Source organism: Rhipicephalus sanguineus, chromosome 5 (assembly GCF_013339695.2).
Source record: "Rhipicephalus sanguineus isolate Rsan-2018 chromosome 5, BIME_Rsan_1.4, whole genome shotgun sequence".
NCBI classification, from domain to species: domain Eukaryota; kingdom Metazoa; phylum Arthropoda; class Arachnida; order Ixodida; family Ixodidae; genus Rhipicephalus; species Rhipicephalus sanguineus.
The window spans coordinates 81,452,669-81,473,653 of record NC_051180.1 but is presented as its reverse complement, the minus strand read 5'-3'; the positions used below and the strand labels follow the sequence as shown (position 1 = coordinate 81,473,653).

Genomic DNA, 20,985 nt, shown 5'->3' with positions numbered 1-20,985 from the left:
GGACTTCAGGGCACGGAAACATACACTGTCTCTCACTCTTCTATCCGCGTGTGCATTTCTTGTGGGCACGCTTCGTGGCTTTCGCACCTCACCCACGCCCGCCGTGCCACCCCAACTCCCACACCGAGCTAGACGAGTATATCGGAGCGCAGTGCTCAGAACTGAGTGGTCTGAATCTCGCTTCTCGTTGCGTGGATTACAGTCGTTCGTTTCTAAAGTCGCCGCCGTTCGAAGTAGATTTCTCGAGCTCTTGCGGCTTTTACAGGTGAGTCGACAGTTCTCGTGAGATGATTGATGGATCCCTGTGTTGCCCTCTCACACTTCGTGTAACCTTGGGCTAAGCAGGATCAACGACGGTTGCAGGAACTCCGTTCTTCAAGCTGAGTTTAGTTTGTTATGGCTTCTGGTTCAGCACTATAACTCGTACGAGGATAGAAATGGACTAATATGCTTCAACATATAGGAATCAACGAAAAAAAAAAGTAACCGTGCGAAATTTTGCTTAGGAATTAGGAATATTATCTTGGTGTCAGCTGCTGTTGAAGCACTGTTACTAGGTTTTGTTTGGGAGACTAGAGTGATGGCTACGATAAGAAAAAAACACTTCGTCCGGTAGGCCACATGACGCGTAGACTGCAGTGTAGATGATAATTAGTTCTATATTTAGCTCTAGTCATTAATGAAGTGGGGAATATGCTAATACAAATCATGCCCGTTAAAAAGTATTGAGATTACTTATTAGCAGGGCGTTTACTGTGACAAAACATTGTTTGCCAGTGTCAGTATTGTCACTTTCATGTGATATTCTTCACGATGGTCGCCCGGAGCCCAAGAATAAAAGTTATTATAAAAAGAGTCAAGCACACGTCTTCTTCTATTGATTCAGCAGTTTAAAGCGTACAATCAAACATTTGCTACAACGCTTGACTAGCGACCGAGTTGGAGAAACCTCGTAGCCTTGCAGATCACGAATTTGTAGCGAAATGTGACGGTATGATAAAGTGTTAAAACTAGTGTTTCGCCATAAGCATTATAGTGGATGGGCAAGCACACCCACAGTTATCATTGAACGTGCCACGAAAATCTCGAGAAACAGGCGCTCTACTTACAAAGAGCTCCCTCTCTTAATCGCCACTCTTTATTGTGCTCAATTGGAATAGTTTGATGTGTGGTATTCTGCAATTTGAAAGTAAAGCCTGCAGGTGGTGCTCTTCACGCAATCATTATAGCGGTGGCTTATAAAGCTTAACGTCCATAAACCAAAGCACAAAACTGTGAAACTGATGCGTCCAGTGAGTTGGCAGCAATTCCAGTTCTATACATATCGTGCAGACTCGCTTCCTGGGCACAACCACAAGTGGTGTATTTCCGTTGCAGATGCTGTAACAACAACAACAACAACAACAACAACAACAAAAAGCATTAAAGACCTCATTGGCTCTTCAGGTGTAGCGCAACAGGTACCACCAATTGAATATACAGGGGCCACTTGACCATGAAATCGCCGTAAAAAAAAAAACCTTCCTCACCCCCTTCCCCTTGCGTATAAAAGAAAGAGAACAAAAGCTTGACCTCATATTGTCATATAATGTACAGTGCACTGAGCTTCCAGTGATCGGATATTGCTGGTCAGAGCCTTAAATCTCTGTGCGACACCTTCTCGAATTGCGCGGCCAAAAGGTTCGTGCCGCGCGACTTGGTTTTCGGACAGAAATATGATTACTACTCATGGTGTTCAAAATCGCAAATGACAAGGATCGCAAACGATCTTCCGATCGTATGTGATTAAGCTTAGTTGCGAGTCAGTGCCTGTCCAGTTTTCTTTTCAACCGTCCCTTGTCATTTGCGCTGTTTAACGTCATGAATCAGTACCAACTTGCCCAACTTTCCACTTTAACGCAGCAGTATACGACTGTCAGCCGAGCTTGTTGGTATGACGACATGATACAGGAAACAGACCAAGACACAGGGCAATGATCACAGAAAGCGTCAGAGTCGACAATTTATAAGTCGCGAAGTCTCGTGTTCGCTCTGTTGGTCGTGCTTTTCTCGCTCTTGTCGTATAGTGCCAGTTTTATAACGAGATCCGAGAAGTAGCGGTGTTGGAATTTGTAGGTGTGCTAACGGTGCGTTTTTCCAGGGCGATTTAGTAAGACCTGATGACTTTTATTCTCTTCCAAGGTCAAAATGGACATTGAAGAATACCGCAAGAGAGGTAAGCGCTTTTCTTTTTAGGTACCATTAACACTAAAATGGTGTTTTTCTGTAGAACGGCACAGTTTGCCGTCCGGTTATAGTTAGTTAATAGCGGAACGCATGAGATTAAAATTGACAGATTTTTTTTCTGCGCTGTTAGTCCTAGCAGCACTGAGAAAATCCGGGATGCGAGACGATTAATTCTGGTCAAGTCCGCATGTTAGCTTGTTACCTTGATTGCATCAACTGCACATGTGTTCCGACTCAATATTGCTGTCGACGCTAACAATTCCTTTACACCTTTTCGTACATTTCGCACGCGTTATGAATGCAGCTGCGTTCGTTTCTTCACTCTTCCTTTTTTCTTCTCTTTTTTTTAATTTAGCGATTTATTTTTCTTCACAGAATTTCTTACACACAACTTGATAATTATTCGTCTTCTTTAAGCGAGCGTTTAAAGAGGACGCCAAATACATGTTTAAAGGAAAGAGCAATCGTTTGCGAAGTAAGGATAAAAGACAGGCTTTTAGATTTCAGTACGGCATGCGTGAAGAATCGAAACAGCGAGCCCTCGCACATTCCGGCAACAGCAACTTCGCGCAGTCCTGTGGGCTTTAAAATAATCCGGCAAGGCAGTAACGTATGAACGGTCTTTTAACTGCTTCATTTTAGCGCTTTTTATTGCAATTTTCAACCTTCGCTTTGCAAGGCTCTTTCAAATTCTTGACGCGCTGAAGCTGAAGCCGAGTTACGAGAGGCGTTTTATGGCTACATTAAACCTTTTGTGTCTGATATGTAACGATTCAGCTGCGCTTTCCTTTTACTGCGAGGATAATGGATTGCTCTTTGCAATTCAAAAAAGTCCGATGAGGCGAGTGAGCTGTTGGAACATATCCAAGCCATTATACTATCGAAGAGACAATTCGCATAAGATTTGAAAATTTTTTTTATTTTTTTATTAATACAATTAGCTTATTTCTTGGTGCACGCAGCTTGATTCAAGAAGGGCTAATCTGCAGCTTGGGCCATCATAATTCCAACGTATATATGATATGTATGAGTAATGCCATCATGCAATGGTTGAATCGAGCTCAATGAAATAATATGCACTGAAAAATAGAATGTAATACAGAAAATAATCACTGTCAATTGTTAGCAGCAGAAATTTGTTAAAAGTCTCATGAATGAAACTCATTCAAGAAATTTGAAACGCTCATAAGTTATTCACCATATTTACGAACTTCTAAAGCCTCAACAAAAACACTGTTCGAAATTGCGTAGACAGCACACTTTTTAGGATGCCAGAGAGGTCTGAACTTATATGTGATCTATGGCCATAAGAACTGCCACTACTTCCCGAATAAGGCTTTTTTCGGAAAGTTTAGGTGAGCGGATCGGAGAAGCAGTAAACATAAATCTGTCAAGTTTTTCTTCTGTACGTGTTACGACATATTTCTTTAGTTAAAGTGGGATCATTGGTTTTCTCGTTATTTCTTAAAATAACGATATACGTAAGTAAACTTTTTTTCTCAAGCGAAATGCTGCATATAGAGATGGCTGGGTGCTCGGACGACAGCCGTACGAAGCGAAATAATTGAGCCTGACCGGCACTCTGCCCGCGTGCGCCCAGGCAAGGAGATGGTGGACTACATCGCCGACTACCTCACCAACATCCGGCAGAGGCGTGTGTTCCCGAACGTCAAGCCGGGCTACATGCGCGAGCTCGTGCCAGACCACGCACCCAGAAAGGGAGAATCGTGGGACGACATCTTTAAGGACATCGAACGCGTCATCATGCCCGGGGTGAGAACATTCCTTTAACTTGCTAGTCTTCTCTCTCACTCTCTCCCTTCCATTATACCTATCTTCTCGCCCTTTTATCCTTTTATCTGCCTCTCCTTGCTGCTCTCTTTCTTGCCCTTAAAATGTAACACTACCATATCTGTACAAAGTGAGCCTTGAGTCATTCTATTTCAACCGATGCTCTTGCTGCAGGTGACCCATTGGCAGAGCCCCTACATGCACGGCTACTTCCCGGCCCTCAATTCGCCGCCGTCGCTGTTAGGCGACATGTTAGCCGACGGAATCACCTGCCTCGGCTTCACCTGGGTACGCGAGTCACGTTTCGGCGTAATTTTGGTGGATCTTCGGATAACAGGCGATGGGAGTTGTTTAATCACCGAGCTGCATTGAGCTGCGCAGTGTTATGTCACGTTTAATGTACTTTCCTTGCGCAATTATTATCGCTTGTGAAGGGTCGTATGGCGGCGCTGTTGTGGTATTCGTCGACAGAGATCACAACTTCCCAAGTAAATATTGCTCCTCTTTGTCCACAGCTTTAAAGACACAGTATTGCATCTGAAAGCGACAAGAATAAACAGCAGCTTCTCTGGCGCCGAATTCGCAAGACTTATCTTTCATAAGAAAGATAAGTCTTGCGAATTCCTATTGGTCAGCCGCCTTTGCTAATGATATGCCCCACACCGAAATTGGCTGAAATGTTTTCTTACGAAATTTTTAGTGTAAGACATTCTTGTGAATACGGGCCCTGGTCCGCGCTCAATCACATGCGGGTCTGAGCTAGTTAATGAAGCTAGTTAATGAGCTAGTTAATGAAGAATCATATTTGAAGAGAACTTCACGGCGCAAACTAAAACGCGGGCACAAAGGAACACAAATCACGTGTCTTGGAACGTGCTTGAAAAGCATTTCTCTTGTTGCAGAATAAACCGCTTGGAAGTTGGCGCCCATCCTGTTCATTGTGTTCCTTTGCGTCCGTGTTTTACAGCGAAAGCTCTTATGAGATAAGGGCCCTTTTTTGGCGCCGTAGTTGTCCGCCACCGCCGGTGTCCGTAACCAATATAGCTCGAAATAAAAAAAAAACGAAATAAGAAAAAAAAAACGCCAGGCCTGCACTGAAACCGCAGCACAGTCACAGCGAAAGCTGGAAGAGCGGCTCTTCTAGAGCCCGTAAAGCTCTCTTGGGGCTACAGTACAAGTACACTAGAAAGGTACCCACTACGCCATAAATCACAATTTTTGTGAAGTTGGGAAGCACCTACTAAGCCATTATTCGTCATTCTGCGGAGAAGCGAGGCACCAGCTACACGTCTGTAAGGCATTATGTGCACTTTGTTGACGCGACGACTGATGACAATGAAGAATTATGGCTCAGCCCTTTGTAATGGGTTGGAATCTTTAAACGGCCCACCAGTTACGTAATTTGCATTGGGTGACGCCCGGTCGCTTTTCCCCTCTCCCGCCATGCTGTATACAGTATAACATACGTTGACGTGGGAGAGAGACGGGGGGGGGGGGGGGAGGGGCGTAGAACTTTACTGAGACCTCGAGGAAATGGATCATGCGCTTATGGGCTCCCTTGGCAACCAATACAAGTGCAGTTTCGAGGAAACCACTACGCTATAAATCATTCTAATTTTACTAAGACCACGAGGAAGTGGATCATGCGCTTATGGGCTTCCTTGGCAACCAATACAAGCGCACTTGCGAGGAACCCACTAGGCTATAAATCATTGTAATTTTTGAGAAGTAGGGCAGCAGGCACTGCGCCATTTTTCGTCATTCTACGGAGAGCGTTGGTTCCTGCTAAACCCATGTAAGGTGTTATGCGCACTTTGTTGATGCTGTGCCTGATGACGATGAAGAATTATGGCAGATTCCTTTGTAATGGGTTGGAAGCATTCAACAACCTACTCGTTGCGCAATTCGCATTGTGTGACGCCTGGTTACAGAATTCGCGTTGTGCGACACTTGGTGCTTATTTTACTCTTCTACCACGCTATATTGCATATGCAAATGTGGTTCCTTCCCGACATGAAGCCTGCATAGGACCTTTTTGCAAAGCAGCTTCAGGCACCGGCATGGCTCAGACCAACCTAATGAAGTGGGCTGTTGAGGAAACTATCGGCTCTGCGTTTCTCTGCAACATGCGCGTCTTCCACAGGCTATGCATTCCAATGAGGAGAAACATGTCGAATGGTACGTCATTACAACTCGCTGGCAAGAGATATCGCACGGAATGGGAATTTAGCACAAAGTCTTTTTGAAGAGTTCGTTCACTCAGCTAAGAGATGTCTACGAGCAAATGGAATATCAACCAGAATGGTATACGGCATTGGTGAGGTGCTTATCCTTACCGCTGTTCTAGCACACAATTGAAAAATCAGTTATGTGATGTATCCGCTATAGAGGTGATTGCGAATTCTGTAGTGCCTTCTGTTTGTCATTGTGTTGCGGTAAGAGCATAATCAACATATTAGTTCTTTGTCTGTATTCAATTGCTTTCAAGTGATATCCTATGTTGAATAAATACCATGAAAGAAAAAAAAAAAAAAAAAAAACCGGCATGGCTCAGAGGTTGAATACTGGGCTCCCACGCAGAGGGCCCAGGTTCGAACCTCGTTCCTTCCTGGAATTTTTTTCTTATTTCGTTTTTTTTTTCTTATTTCGAGCGATACTGGTTACGGACACCGGCGGCGGCGGCGGCGGCGGACAACTACGGCACCAAAAACGGCCGGTGAAATGACTTCATAACAGTTTTCGCTGTAAAATTTCCAGCATGGCACGAGGTTCGAACCTGGGCCCTCTTCGTGAGAGCCCAGTATTCCACCTCAGAGCCATGCCGGTGCTCGAAACTGCTTTGCAAAAAGGTCCTATACAGGCTTTATGTCCAGAAGTAGCCACATTAACATATGTAATGTAGCGTGGTAGAAGAGTAAAATAACAACCGAGCGTCACACAACGTGAATTCTGTAACCAGGCGTCACAGAATGCGAATTGCGCAACGAGTGGGTTGTTGAATGCTTCCAACCCATTACAAAGGGCTCTGCCATAATTCTTCATCGTCATCAGCCACAGCATCAGAAAAGTGCACATAATGCCTTACAGGTCTTTAGCAGGTACCATGGTTCTCTGCGGAATGACGAAAAATTGCATAGTGGCTGCTTCCCTACTTCACAAAAATTATGATGATTTAGAGTGGAGTGGGTTCCTCGCAAGTACACTTCTATTGGTTGCCAAGGAAGCCCATAAGGCTCCCATGATCCATTTCCCCAGGGTCTCAATAAAGTTATTTCCCTCTTTCTATCTCTTTCTCACGTTAGCGTATGTTATAAAGCGTGGTTGGAGAGTGAAATAACGACCGGGCGTCACACAATGCGAATTATGTAACTAGTGGGTCCTTTAAAGCTTCCAACCCATTACAAAAGGCTCAGTCATAATTCTTCATCGTCATCAGCCGTCGCATAATCTGCACATAATGCCTTACAGATGGTTATGCATGTTCGAAACGGGCGGCGCAAAAACAAGGAACAAAGGAAAAACTACACACCACAGAGCGCTTTCTCACAACTAACTTTATTAGAAAGTTAAACCTTCACCAAGTACCACGTGCTCTTACATCATTGATAGCCAACAGGATACATAGACATGTGTTGCTGTAAAGATTAGGTACGGTTACGAAACGATGATCACATGTACACTTTTTTTTCCCCCGTTTCCCGTTTCGAACATGCATAACCAATTCCAACTTGCCCAGGCATCAATTATTCTGCTTACAGATGGTACCTCGCTTCTCCGCAGAATGACCAATAATGTCGTGATGGGTGCTTCCGAATTTCACAAAATTTATGATTTGTGGCATAGTGGGTACGGTGCTAGTGTACATGTATTAGTAGCCACAAGAGAGTTTATAACGGGCTCTAGAAATGCCGCTCTTCGAGCTTTCGGTGTGACTGAGCTGCGCTTTCCGCGCAGGCCTGGCGTTTTTAGTAAGCGCTGCAAAGCTTTCTTGAAATATCAGTCTCTTGGTTCAACCATTTCGGTAGCCCCAGCTACCTAATAAACGACGTTCATGAGAACACTATGTAGACCACAAAAGCGAACGGTACAAGAACCGTGGTATACCATGCAGGCGGCGAGCCCAGCGAGCACCGAACTGGAGACGATAGTTCTGGACTGGTTGGCGAAGGCGATCGGACTGCCCGATCACTTCTTGCACTCGAACCAACACAGCCGAGGAGGCGGTGTCATTCAGACCACGACCAGTGAAGGCACGTTGGTGTCGCTGCTGGCGGCGCGATCAGATATGATTCGCAGCCTGCGTCACGAGTATCCGGACACTGACGACAGCGACATCAACGCACGCCTGGTGGCCTACTGCTCGGACCAGGTGGGGCCACAATTTCGGTCATATACGGAGAAACTCCTCTGCTTCCGGCAGCAGAGGCCGCTTTGACGCGCAAGCATGCTTCTACATATATATCTGCTCTGCCCATGTACTATGAACAGGAGAGATTGTCATGAATACAGAGAACGGACAAGAGAAGACTGTAGCACGTGACCCACAGATCATGCAGCGTTGAATACTCGTAATCACACCTCAACAGTTGAACTCCTGAAACATCCGGCACAGCGTTCTCCGTATGCATAAAAAAAAGCACTGGTTCGGCCGCTATGCGACAGTTCTAGCATGGTCCCGGCAGATATTGTTCCACCTGATGCCACGAGGTCATATGGTCAATGGCAGATATCTCAGTGTTGGTGGCGCAGGCAATGACTGGCCTTAATTCTCCTGTCATATGCGTTCGATCACAGGCACACTCGTCAGTGGAGAAAGCCGGACTCATAGGCATGGTGAAGATGCACTACATCGATTCGGACGACGACCTCAGCATGCGCGGCTGGGCGCTCAAGGAAGCCATGGACAGGGACCGGGCAAAAGGCCTCATTCCTTTCTTCGTGAGCACTTGTTACCACCTATATATGTTCATTGCTTTCCTTGTAGGTGTCTTAATTTTCGCAAGCTATAAAAAATGTGGTGCCGTTATTCGGTAGCTGTAATGCTTTATTTTGCAGGTATACAGTAAACACGTGCACTACTGTCTAACACCAATGTCGATGTAGAAGCAACGTTACGATTGAATAACTTTGAGCACGCCTGTTTAGGAACGTTTTATAGAAGGCTAGAAAATGGAGCTTCTATTCACACTTTTAAAACCTTCATGACAGTGGTGGATGTGTAACGACACAATGAATTGTAATTTACACCTGTTGTGGTGGCGAAAACATTTATTAATAGAATTTCTGCGGAGAAGCTCCGGGTATTCGGAGGTTCCTGGCTTGCGTTGGGGGGGGGGGGGCACACCTGGCAAGCAACATACACATACACATACACATAGTTGTATAAACCTGCACACATTATTTCACGGGCTCTTTGGATTTTTGCCAGCATCGCAGAAGGGGGACTGCCACTCTCTCTTGTATGTTGTAGCAATAGTTCGAGACGGAATGCGAGGTAGTAAAGATGGCAAGAAATCTCAGATGTCATCGCACACACACAAAAAATATCCTGAGACGGATGGACGACACTTGTTGGTAGCCGCTAGGGTTAATGTTTTAGTTATCGTCTTATTTATAGTTCTTTTATTTTTCATTTTCTCAACAGGTGTGCGCCACTCTCGGCACAACTGGCGCAGTCGCTTTCGACAACCTTCTAGAAGTGGGAGAATTATGTGAGTTTTCAATAAAAACATAAGGAACTCTTTTTTTTTGCGACTTTTTCTAGAGTATAATTCTTTTCGCTTTTGCAACGAAATTGTCCTTAACTTTTGTTTCAGTACGCGAAATATTAGTGTTATCTTTTCCGTAAGAGGTGAGTAAATATATGAAATTTGTAAAGTTTTCTACAATTCAATCCGAAGTCATCGATTGCGTGTTTCCATTTGAATTTCTATGCAGTTCACGCCAGTTCTTTATGAAGTAATGTCGCAGCTATACTCCGTCTCATACATCAGGTGCAACGCTGTCGAAGCTAGCTACACTTCTTGCAGCAGATGCGTTCGCATTAAGAAATAGACCGATGATTTTACCACCCGTAATATGGTTTCTTTTCGCCTTAAGGCTGAGTAATAAATGAAGATGCTTTGTACTTTAGCTATAAGCAAACCCCGCTGTACGGTTGTCAGTAAGTTGTTCTGAACCGCTTAGCGTGTCCTTATATTCGCTTTTTGTTGTTGCATTTGCAGCTCGTCGCGACGCATCACGCGCGTGTTCGTGCTCGGCTCGCACTAGCGTTTACAACGGCGAAAGTCAAGCGCGAGACGCGCGTACTTGCACATCTAGCTGGCCGAACTTCTTGCATAGCTTCCGCAGTGTTGCATCTGATGTGTATGAAACGGAGTATAGTTGTAACCAGTAGTGTCGTGCTCTTCTATCTGATGTCTTATCTTCAGTGGAGACTCCTCGCCTTCCGAGCGGTAGACCCGGGCTCAAGTCCTGGCTAAGGGAGATCTCTCTTTCAGGGCGTGGCTGACTTCGTGATCATAGCCGCGTTCGAAAAATTTTACGAAGATAACGGAACGGATGCCGTATTATAAGCAACTCCGCGCTGTATTTGGATAGGAAGCGGTGACGTCTGCTGCCTAAAAACAAAATAATGTCATGGCTTGTGAATTTCTTAACTCTGGTTCAAGCAGCGGAACTGAAAAGGGGGGACAAAGGTAGGACAGGCAAGGACGTCGCTGCGACGTCCTTGTCTGTCCTTGTTTATGTCCTTGCCGTACCTGTCTGTCCTTTCTTTGTGCCTCGTTTTCAGTTCCGCCGCTCTAACAAGGTTTAGCTAAGGACCAACTAGCTCTTTCGAATACCGCTTTGTCTTGAACTCTCTCTCTCTCTCCACCTTCGGGATGGTCATTAGAGTGTACGCGTGCACGCAGGCGAGCGCTATTCGGTGTGGCTTCACGTGGACGCCGCGTACGCCGGTTCTGCCTTCATCTGCCCCGAATATCGACACTGGTTGCGCGGAATCGAATACGCTGACTCGATCGTCGTCAACACGTCCAAGTGGATGATGGTTCACTTCGACTGCAGCTGCCTCTGGTGAGAAGGACTCCTCAAGAGCATAGTCAAGAGGCGGAAATCATGAATAACCCGGTACCGCATGCTTTAGCTAGTGTAAATCTGAATGGTGCGTGCACAAAAATCGGCGAATCTGAGATATCAGAAATGTAACGAAATAATTACAGAAGGTAATGCGCGGTTCTGTGCAGAATAGTTCAGTTTTACACCAAAGTCGAGTATGTTACTCGCGTACGTTTTTATAAGATTAAACGAAAGCGTATCCAGCGAAAACGATAACTTTCATTTCTGCGGATCATCGTTGAAAATGTTGCTTTGGATCAAACAACAAAGTTAAATGTATTTATTCTGCCTCGCTTTTTTTTTTGCTTGAAACAGACCTCGTACTTACTCGTCGTTGTTCTTATTTCAGGGTGAAAAACAGCAGCACAGTCCACCACGCGTTTAATGTTGAGCCCCTCTACCTGCAACACGAAAATTCTGGTTAGTCACGAACCGCTGCGCCAAAATCCTGCATTTTTTAACGACTTGTTTTCGTTCCAGGTTACGCGGTGGACTTTATGGTATGTACGCAGCGATCGCATGTTCCTCACCCACTTGATCTATTATACGGCTGCGTTTTCCAACAGCTTTAACGAGAAATGTTGTTATTCTAACCATGCTCTTGTTCGTGCGCATGTTTGCACTTTTCTATCGCATTTGATTACACTCTTTAATCAGATTCATTCATCCTTAACGACCTCCCTGTCCTTCTGTGGTGGTACTGATACGCTTGCCACTAGGACAGGACAAACCTCCCCATTTAATGTTTCTTTATTGCTAACCGTCCACTGAAACTCCGGACACAAATGCTAATACCTACTAAAGAACTCTAATAGGAGCTCAGAAATGTGGGGACGACTGGATTGTTACACCATCCAAGGAATTGCTCTAACTTTCTGCGCGCGCTTGTGTTTAAGAAATCGGCTGCGTCACTCAAGCAGCAACTGCGAACTTTGCTCATAATGGCGCGGTCGCGAGCGCTGGCGCGCACGCTATCTCGACAGACATCTGGAGACAGCTTGTGAATTTGCTGCGCACTCACCGTTTACTTCGCACTTCGAAGACTGACAGCACGAAAACCACTTCGCTCCTTGGAGCAGCCGTGTTCCCTTAAACCAGCGTTTTGCAGAGTTACGCGAGGTCGTATCGAAAAGAGTTAACTGCTAGCCTTATTTCGTTTAACATTACAATTTGTTGCTATAGCATTCATTCAGGCCCGTAGCTAGGAATGTCTTTCGGGGAGGGTGGGGCGGCACTTGTTGAAAACCTTGACTATTTGAGAAAAACACCTGTTTGTATTATTTATTTTTGGTAAAAACACCTAGTTCACCAAAATTTCGGGGGAGGGGGGCAAGCCCCCCCCCCCCCCCCCGGCTACGGGCCTGCATTCATTGCCTCGCCCTTGCGGCGAAGCTGTGATTTTCTTTCGGTCGATTACTTTTGTATTGTTCTACCATTAAACATGTATTCGAATTTCCACAAAACTCCAGGCATCTGCAGAGGTGCACCAACCCCCCGCGTTTTTTTTAGCGGAATATATTAAAAAAAAAGATCTCTGAAAGTCACATTTAACCGCCTTTACATTTAATATAACAGCCTTTACAACCTTTGGCAGTCTTTGTGCAGAAAGCTGAACCGAATATTGCTATAAAACCTTCTTTATGTGCCGCTAACAGCACTGGCAAGTGGGTCTAAGCCGTCGATTCCGAAGCCTCAAGTTGTGGTTCGTCCTGAGGAGTTATGGCGTGGATGGTCTTCAAGACCACATTCGCAGGGTGAGTGTGCCGAAAAAATGCGCAGAATTTTTTTTTAACATGTGTAGGTGCGTGCGTATCTAGTTTCCAATAGAACGACCAATCTATAGCATTAAAGTTGCGAGCTGTTGCAGAACGTCAGGTCAACACGATACCTGTCTCTTTACGCCCAGATAAAGCTACTTGAATGTGATACGCTTGTGTCAATCGCTGTTATCGTTTTCGAATATCAAGATGTCATGAGCGCAATAAAGCAAAACACTACATACGTAACACAGTGCATCGCGCTATGCTATGCTGTGTTGTGCTGTGGTGCGATAGCACAGTATATAAGCCAATGCAACGAGGCGCAGCATGGCATATGCATAGCACGGTATCTTAACATAAGTGATGGCGTCATGCTGAAGGCTGTGACCTAAGTACAGAAAAAAGAAGAAATCGTTTTGCTTGGCGTACACTTTACTGCTGGACTTAAGCCATAGATAACTCTACCAACTCTTGAAAGCCGGTTTCTTTACTTTGGAATTTAGTCTTGTAGACTTAACCTGTGGGTCTTTATTGAAGAGCCACACAGCGGCAAAACCACCAGTGGTAATCGACAGTCTGCATAGCAAGCAGCGATCGAAGCTGGGACTTTTGAGCACGTCGAGGAAGCACGGATGCTTGTAAATGACTGCCAACATTAAGCAGGACGTCAGTTATAATCAAGGTTGTGCTTTCTTCAGTGAACTTATTATTACGTTGAACTTACGACGCGCGAAATGGATGCCACGCGAAGGAGAAGGCGTACATAACGGAGCGCTAATAGTGCGCTATCGGCGTCTAATGAAGCGCGAAAAGCGGCACGCATTAGCAACGGTATAGTGCACGCCGTCCAGTCATCACCATTGAGAGGTGTGCACATCCAGTTTGGCAACACTGCGCCGTCCCACTTGAGTGCGATTAGTTCGCTTCTATTCTAGCTCTGATATTGCAAAAGAAAATAAAAATAACAAAATAAAATTGAAACGACCAAAAGCGCTCTGCACGCCCACGCCGGCCACCATTATCACCATATCAGAACAGAAGCGAAAATATCGCACTACGGGGGATATCACGCAGTGCTGCCTATCCTGATGTGCGTCAGTAGCGATAACTGGACGGCGCGCGCTATACAATCGCTAATGCTTGCCGCTGTGCGCGTTTCATTTGACGCCGATAGTACGGCTGTGTTATAGTAAACAATGTTACACTAAACTACGTCGCCCTAAACTTTTCTTAGAGTAAAACATGTGCGGCATCAAACTATGCTACGTTTAAAGGGACACTACAGTGAAAGAATGAAACAATGTGTCTTGGCGACATTTACCCAACAAAATTTCCTGAAACGTTGTATTTTAATTCTCTGGGTCCCTCGGCAGACAATCAACATCGGTTTTACCCATCAGAAACTGCTTAGGCCCTAGCAGACGTCTTCAATATCTATGACGTTACAGCAACGGGTGCTGAAACTTCAAGGTAGCGTCGCCACCTGCGTTCTCTTTTTGCGCGTTTTCTCGCTTACCAAACGTCTTCTCTCTACAAGAGTGATTTTGGTATTGTGAAGGAGTAATTAGTGGAGTCACTAATACGAGAGAAATCGTTTTTTTCCCTTTAGTGTTCCTTAAACCATATATGTTGTGGACTGTCCCACAGGGCGTTGAGATGGCCGAGCTCTTCGAGAGCCTCGTTGAAGCAGACAAGCGTTTTGAGATTCCCTCCAAGCGTCGCCTTGGTGTCGTCGTCTTCAGGCTGAAGGTAAGTTAGTATTTCCAAGGGTTCATGTCTTTTCATTTGTGCATGTCTCTGGCTTGTCCTGATTTCTATGTCGCCACTCCTCCATCTGTCCACCTATAACGCGCGTCCGTGACGTGCTAAACTTGAAGTTCGGAAAAGCTGGCTTCTCCGCAAGAAGAATGTTTATGCGGTGAAACCTACCTCAGTGACTCGTTTCGTATTCCGTAACAAAATCATGAAAAGGAGGTATACGTACGCGTGCTATATGACGTGTGTGTTCATTCTGCTTTCAATATTGTAAGTCAGCACATATCTTTCGTTCATATAAGAAAATATCGAACACTTTCACCTAATTTGTTATATTCCACCTCAGTGTGAAACTGCTAACAATACAGTCTATAGGGTTGACAATCAAGACTATAGACAAAAAAAAAAAAAAGATTCAGTTCGTTCTTGAGTATCATCAAGGGCCGCATTCACAAAGCTTGTCGTTCGTGATTGCTCTTTTCTGTTGACCAGACACGTTCGCTAGCGATAGATACAGCATCAGGATTGGCCAAAGTTTTCTCTTACGAACATGTTTTAGCGGAAGGTATTTTTGTGAGTACGGGCTCAGAATATTGTCGCTTTCATAAAAAAAAAATCTAGAAGGTCAAGTTTTTTCCACTTCGGGGTGAGTAAGATGATTACCATATGCAGAAAGTTTGCCTATAAACTCTTCGCTACCGAACAAAGATGTAGGCAAAAAAAAAAAGAAGAGATGCAGTTTGCAAAATATTATTTCAGGTTGTTCTACAGGTGAAAAAAAAACATTACGACAAAATTTAATTTGGAAGGGAAAAAATGCGTGTCCACAAATGGGTACTTAAGTTGCAAATACAGCAAAAACACTGCTGATAAATGCGATTTATGGCTGTCGGAGCTTCAAATATTTTTTAATGCTTCCAAAGACCAATAGCATTTTTGTTCACATTACTTTGTATGCAAAAAATAATAATTGCAAAACATTAGGCAGTTAGGCCTGCCCATACCCGTTTTGTTTTGTTTGCATGCGAGCCACTAATGTCGACTTCTGCTGCTCACTATTGGAGTGTGGGTAAAAAAAAGAACACTCTGGGTGACAAAGGTGCGAGTTTTCAATGACACTGAGCAGTTTGCTGTTGTGTACGTAATTTGCTTCAGAAGCCATGTCCACGAACGTGGACGCTGGTAGTAAAGAGGATAGAACGAAATGTATGCTAGCCTTTTCCTCCAACCCTCTTCTTAATAGTATCCCGTGTGATCGGCGCATGCCCCACGATGCAGGGCCCCAACGCGACCACGGAGAAATTACTTAAGCGCCTGAATGCGGGTGGCAAGCTGCACTGCGTGCCGGCCGCCTTCAAGGGCAAGTACGTGATCCGCTACGTGGTGACGTCGACGCACACCAACGAGAAGGACATCTTACGCGACTGGGAGATCATATGCCAGACGGCCGACGAGGTGGGCCCACACCGCATCACACTCGCCGAACTCAAGAAGCAGGATCCCGAATTCGGTGAGCAGCTGAAGTGTCGGAAATGTTCCAGTCACAAGTCATTGACCAATCGCCAACCATTGACAAATCACTTGTAGTCTTGGCGGGTGAATGGTCAATGGCCACAGAGGTTGTGAGCGTCAAGGAGCCTAGAATATCGGAGTCCACAGTCACCTGAATGTGTAAAGTTCATCGTGGTCAAATGTCAGTCGCAGAAAGTGTGCAGCTGCAGTGGCTGTGTGCGTACGAGCGCATTTGCTTGTTTATTTTTAATGTCGCCTTGTGTGTAGGGCGCAACCAGAACAGCGTCTTCTTCCCCGAAGTTGAATACTTTGGCGTGCTCAACTTGAATGCTCAAACCTGTCCGAAAAAGCAAAATCTCCTCGTGTACCTAGGTGTTCAGATGCACCTGATACCAACAAAAGAAAGAAAAAAATCTTATTCACACAAAAATATGAGGAGACGTCTATGAGAGTACAATGAACACGCATGTAAGCCAAGCGCAGATCGGACTAACACGTAATTTCACAAGCTGAACAGGTTAGGTTCGGTTAGGGACAAGAGTAATTCAAATTAAGTGCGACTGGACGAATATTTCGGCTCCGCCGTTCATAGCTCAGATGGTGTGTTCACGAACATGGTGACGTCTGCTGAGCCACACACACCGTATGCAGGGTCGAGCCTGTTGCTGTCCAACAGCCCGATGACACCCAAGGTGGTCAACGGCAGCTACGTGGCGCTGTTCGAGGGCGAGGAGGCGCTGAGGCAGCTGGTGAGCCGCTACTCGAACCGCTTCTCGCTCACCAGCAAGGAGAGCCCCGAGCTGCGACGCCGCGTGCGCCGCTTCATGCTCTCCCAGAAGCAGCTCAGCCTCGACTCGCGCATGGACCTCGTCAACTCGCTCATCGCTTCCTCCAGGGGTACGTATCATCCGACACATTTAGAGCACTTACAGACCCCTTGCGGAACGTTTATGGTAGGCCAACTGAAGCGGACTAAAATCGGCGATCAAATGAAAGGTAACGACGTATGCGGTATAGCTGCGAGGACTCTGTACAGCTGTTGTCCGCCGCGGTGGTATAGCGGATACGGTGACCGGGTGCTGTCCCAAAGGTCGCGGGTTCGATCCCGGCCAATGCGGTCGCATTTCGGTAGAGGTGATAGCTAGAGGCCCGCGTACTGTGCGATGTCAGTGTAAACACCAGATGGTCCAAGCTTCCGGAGCCCTCCCCTACGGCGTGCCTCATAATCATGTCGTGGTTTTGGCACGTTAAACACCAAATATTATTATTTTTACGGCTCTAATAGCTATTCTCCTGCCGATGCGGAACACGTGCAATGGAAAGCATTATCAGCATTCATCCTGCATAGCGAACAACATTTGTCAAGAAAATAGGCTGCCAACCGGCTTGCACGACATGAATTGACCCGTTGCGCTCAGCTTTTAATAATATTTATGTCGCTGCAGTTGCGTTAGAATAAAATATTCATGCGCATAGCTGAGGCTAAGGCAAGAACTGCAACGGCGCAGTAAAGTGGTACCGCTTAGCTTATGTGACCAGACAGAAATGCATCTGCAGTTGTACCCAGTTCTTCACGTGCGAATGCAATTAGGACACGTCTAGCAATCTGAGTCAACGCCGTCGATGGAGAAACATTCGAAAGAGGTTACACTCACTAGAAATAAATTTAATCGAATAACGACGAAGTGAATAAATATTTGCAGGCTGAATGCGCCGGTTTTGTTCTTTTTTTTTTTAATTACCGAAGCTATATGCAGCGCTATACTCGGACAGTGCTTAGGAGAGAGGCCACCAGAGACGACCGAGTGCCGATGTTCGCAGCAGTGCTGTAATTACAGCGTCTGCATCATTGCGGCAGGTATTACGTCCGATTCCCGGTGCCGCCGAGGACCTACAGGTCTTCCGAATGGGAAGGGAGCTACCCCGACCTGACGTCCCCCCCTTGCGATGCTGCCCCTTGCTCCTTTCTATGGGTATGGGTTGCACAAATGAGCGTATTTCCCAACACCACTACACCTCCCTTCTGCTTTAGCGGTGTTCAGCTGCTCGGCAATGGGCGACGCAGATAGAGACTTAGTGACACGTGACCTCCTCCTCCCCACAACATTCTGCTTTATTTATGGTTTTGTTCTTCTCGCTGCTTTTATTTCCAGGCCTCCAAGCAATAATAGCCGCCGCCATCTGTGCTCAATGTGAGTTAGACGTTTTCATTTCGTTTTCTATGGTTTAGTTCTGTTTTGTTTTGAATGTCGCAAAGTTTTCTTTAAGGATTTTCAAAATTTGTCTACGTTTATGAAACTTCGCATATAATTTTCTCGCTAGCTTCTGCAATGAGTGACACGTGATGGAGCATAGAAAATACCAGAAACTGGAAACAGTCGATGCTTCTGCTTTCATGAATTCATATAAAAATTACTTAGGACGTTTACGTTAACAAAATAATTTGCGCCTGCGGGATTCGAGCTTATTTCACTATATTAATTAATAATTGAGTTCAGACACTCTTTAGGCACTCACCGGCACCTTCAAACCATCTGCAAAGCATTGGCCGGCTACATCTATTCACCTGCCGATTCAGTTTCCTTTGCGAATCGTTCCTGCGTACACTGAAGATCGGAAGTACTGTGAGCGAGCGTTGCAAAGTACGAGCCTCTAAAAGCTCGCGCAGTAAAGCTGAACGATCTCACATACTCCTGTTTCCTGCAAGAGCGACCTATCTGTTGAATACCGTGAGCAAGCTGGGTAAAATTCCACGCTTGCATCATCAGGCCTTGAAGGAAAGAAAACAGAAGAGAGAAGAAAGGCAGGGATGTTGAACAGTTTAGAGTAACCGGTATGCACTCTAAGAAAAAAAAAAGCCCTTTGACTCTTTTTGGAAAGTTCTGGTTTGCCACGTATATTACTCTCTTTAAAGAGGCACTTCAACTCTCTTTGGGGGGTCATTGTACTCTCTTCGGAGAGTCGTGTGACCCACAAGAGAGTCATACACGTGGCAAGCCGGAACTCTCCAAAAAGAGTCACACACTCTTTGAGTGTGCTACCCTACACTGGAGAAAGGTATGGGGGAGTTTGAAAGTTGGAAGAGATGAAAAAGGTATATGTGTGTGTGTGTGAGAGAGAGAGAACACACACAATGTCACAGTGCAACAGTTTTGTGCGGTATACGGCATCGCTGTCAGTCTACAGCTGCTCGTGCAAGTCTATTCTCCTTAAACATTTTAACAATGCCTTCGTTACTTTAATGTTCGATGACTTTTCAGGATGACTTTCGAAGATAGTTGCCAGCGACATCTGTCTGTGGTCAAGGCGAGCTAGGGCGTATGCGAGTGATCGCCTCTCCAAAGCGTAGCGAGGACTGTTGCAAAATATGTGCTGCCTGTTACTTATGCTAAGGACACAAGCGATTGCTCGCGTTTACGCAGGTGTGGATGCGGCCGGTGGTAGCGAGGACAGCAGCACGGACAGTGGACCCATCGCCGAGGGAGACGAGGATGCCGGCGTGGCAGCAGCACAGAAGGCCCTGGCAGCCGCGGGGGCTTCTGGGACCTCTGGTGACCAGACTGGTTCATGCGTCGGCTGCAGTCGCCCGCTGGCCAGAACCGACTCCCGACACAGCGAGTGATGACTCCACACCGACACCCTGGACTACTTATCAACTTCCAAGGAGTGGCGTCGATTCTACGTTCCCTTCGTGTACTCCTGTACTTTCACTCCCGAATAGGTTTAGTTCACTTCCTGCACACTATACACTTCAACTATTGAGGAACCAACCACACCCACAGTGCTATAGTTTCCTGCTTGCTCTTCTCTGCCGTAAAGAGCTTACAATCTGAACATGTTACCCGGCTCTTTCTGGCAATCGGCCATGCCATTTCAGTTTTGCTTCCGCGCTTCGTTCAGAGCATGTGCTTAGAATAGTGTGCGTTTACTGTCACTACACCCGCATTTTTTTTTCTTCGTTGCTGCGCCTCAAGCGAAAAGCTTTCGACGGCAAGTTCGTTTATACATGGCCCCGCTATAGGTGGTACCTTGGACACATTTCAATCTGTAGCTGAAAGTTTAAAATTATTTCACCTACAAAACGATGTCAGCTGAAACTGGAGGACTCGCCAGAATTGGGACGAGTCGTTTGATTTATAACAGTTTTCGGGAGTGTTTGAAAGGGGTCGCTATACGCACAGGGCCAGTTGCGGTTGAACTACCTGCTGCAGTTGGCTAGTTTCACCTCCCCTCCCCTTCCTTTCCGTTGGCCGAGTCCGAAAGAAAACGAACTCCGATTCAAAAATTAAAATGAATAAAGCGATGGCGTGCTTCTCAAAACGACTTTTCATTGGTCCCTGTCTTTCTGGAGTAAAGGTAGGAACTAAACGGTTCTTTGAATGCAACATCAGAGGTCCTTAATTGGTAGCCATTATCGTCAAAAAACATGCGTACCCCCATGTGCATTAAAAAATGACGTGAAAGGTCTGACTGAGTAAAAGTATCGAGCAGAATTGGCACCCCCCTCTATATGACGGGAGGGGGGGGGGCTGCCCCCCCCCCCCCCCCCCGTGAGCACGCCTATGAATAGAGGCTCTCGACAGGAGCAGCCAAGCACGGGCCATGTGGCCTCACACGCGGTCCCCCCACGTGGTCCAACCACGTGGTCTCACATCAGGCCAGCTCATTACAGTCAGAGCTTATGTTAACCGCTTTCATACGAGTTGAACCATATAACTTAAAACGTTTCTGCAGAAACGAGTTTTAATTCCGACAGGTCACCGCAACAACATCGCGCGGGGCGCAGCTGGCTGGGTTAATTAGTCGTGCGTAGGTCACCGCG

At 45.9% G+C, this 20,985-nt stretch overlaps 1 protein-coding gene and 1 long non-coding RNA gene across 2 annotated transcripts in view; one reads left to right on the top strand and one right to left on the bottom strand.

The window, feature by feature from the left end:
• Window positions 1-2,185: 2,185 nt before the first annotated feature.
• On the top strand, window positions 2,186-20,033 carry LOC119393852 (histidine decarboxylase). The gene is made up of 15 exons (XM_037661032.2): window positions 2,186-2,215; window positions 3,827-3,999; window positions 4,192-4,305; window positions 8,129-8,386; window positions 8,812-8,955; window positions 9,662-9,728; window positions 10,932-11,094; window positions 11,486-11,556; window positions 11,617-11,636; window positions 12,792-12,890; window positions 14,544-14,645; window positions 15,930-16,161; window positions 16,815-17,060; window positions 18,317-18,355; window positions 19,586-20,033. Exons 1-15 carry the CDS (start codon window positions 2,188-2,190, stop codon window positions 19,783-19,785), a joined length of 1,956 nt encoding a protein of 651 aa, XP_037516960.1. The 5' UTR covers window positions 2,186-2,187; the 3' UTR covers window positions 19,786-20,033.
• LOC119393854 (uncharacterized) overlaps window positions 3,139-20,985 on the bottom strand; it is a 28,878-nt gene continuing 11,031 nt past the window's right edge. Inside the window, exons 2-3 of the long non-coding RNA XR_005184010.2 lie at window positions 11,465-11,537; window positions 3,139-3,305 (exon numbers count right to left, since the gene is read on the bottom strand). This is a non-coding gene — a long non-coding RNA (uncharacterized LOC119393854). The remainder of the gene's footprint in view (window positions 3,306-11,464; window positions 11,538-20,985) is intronic.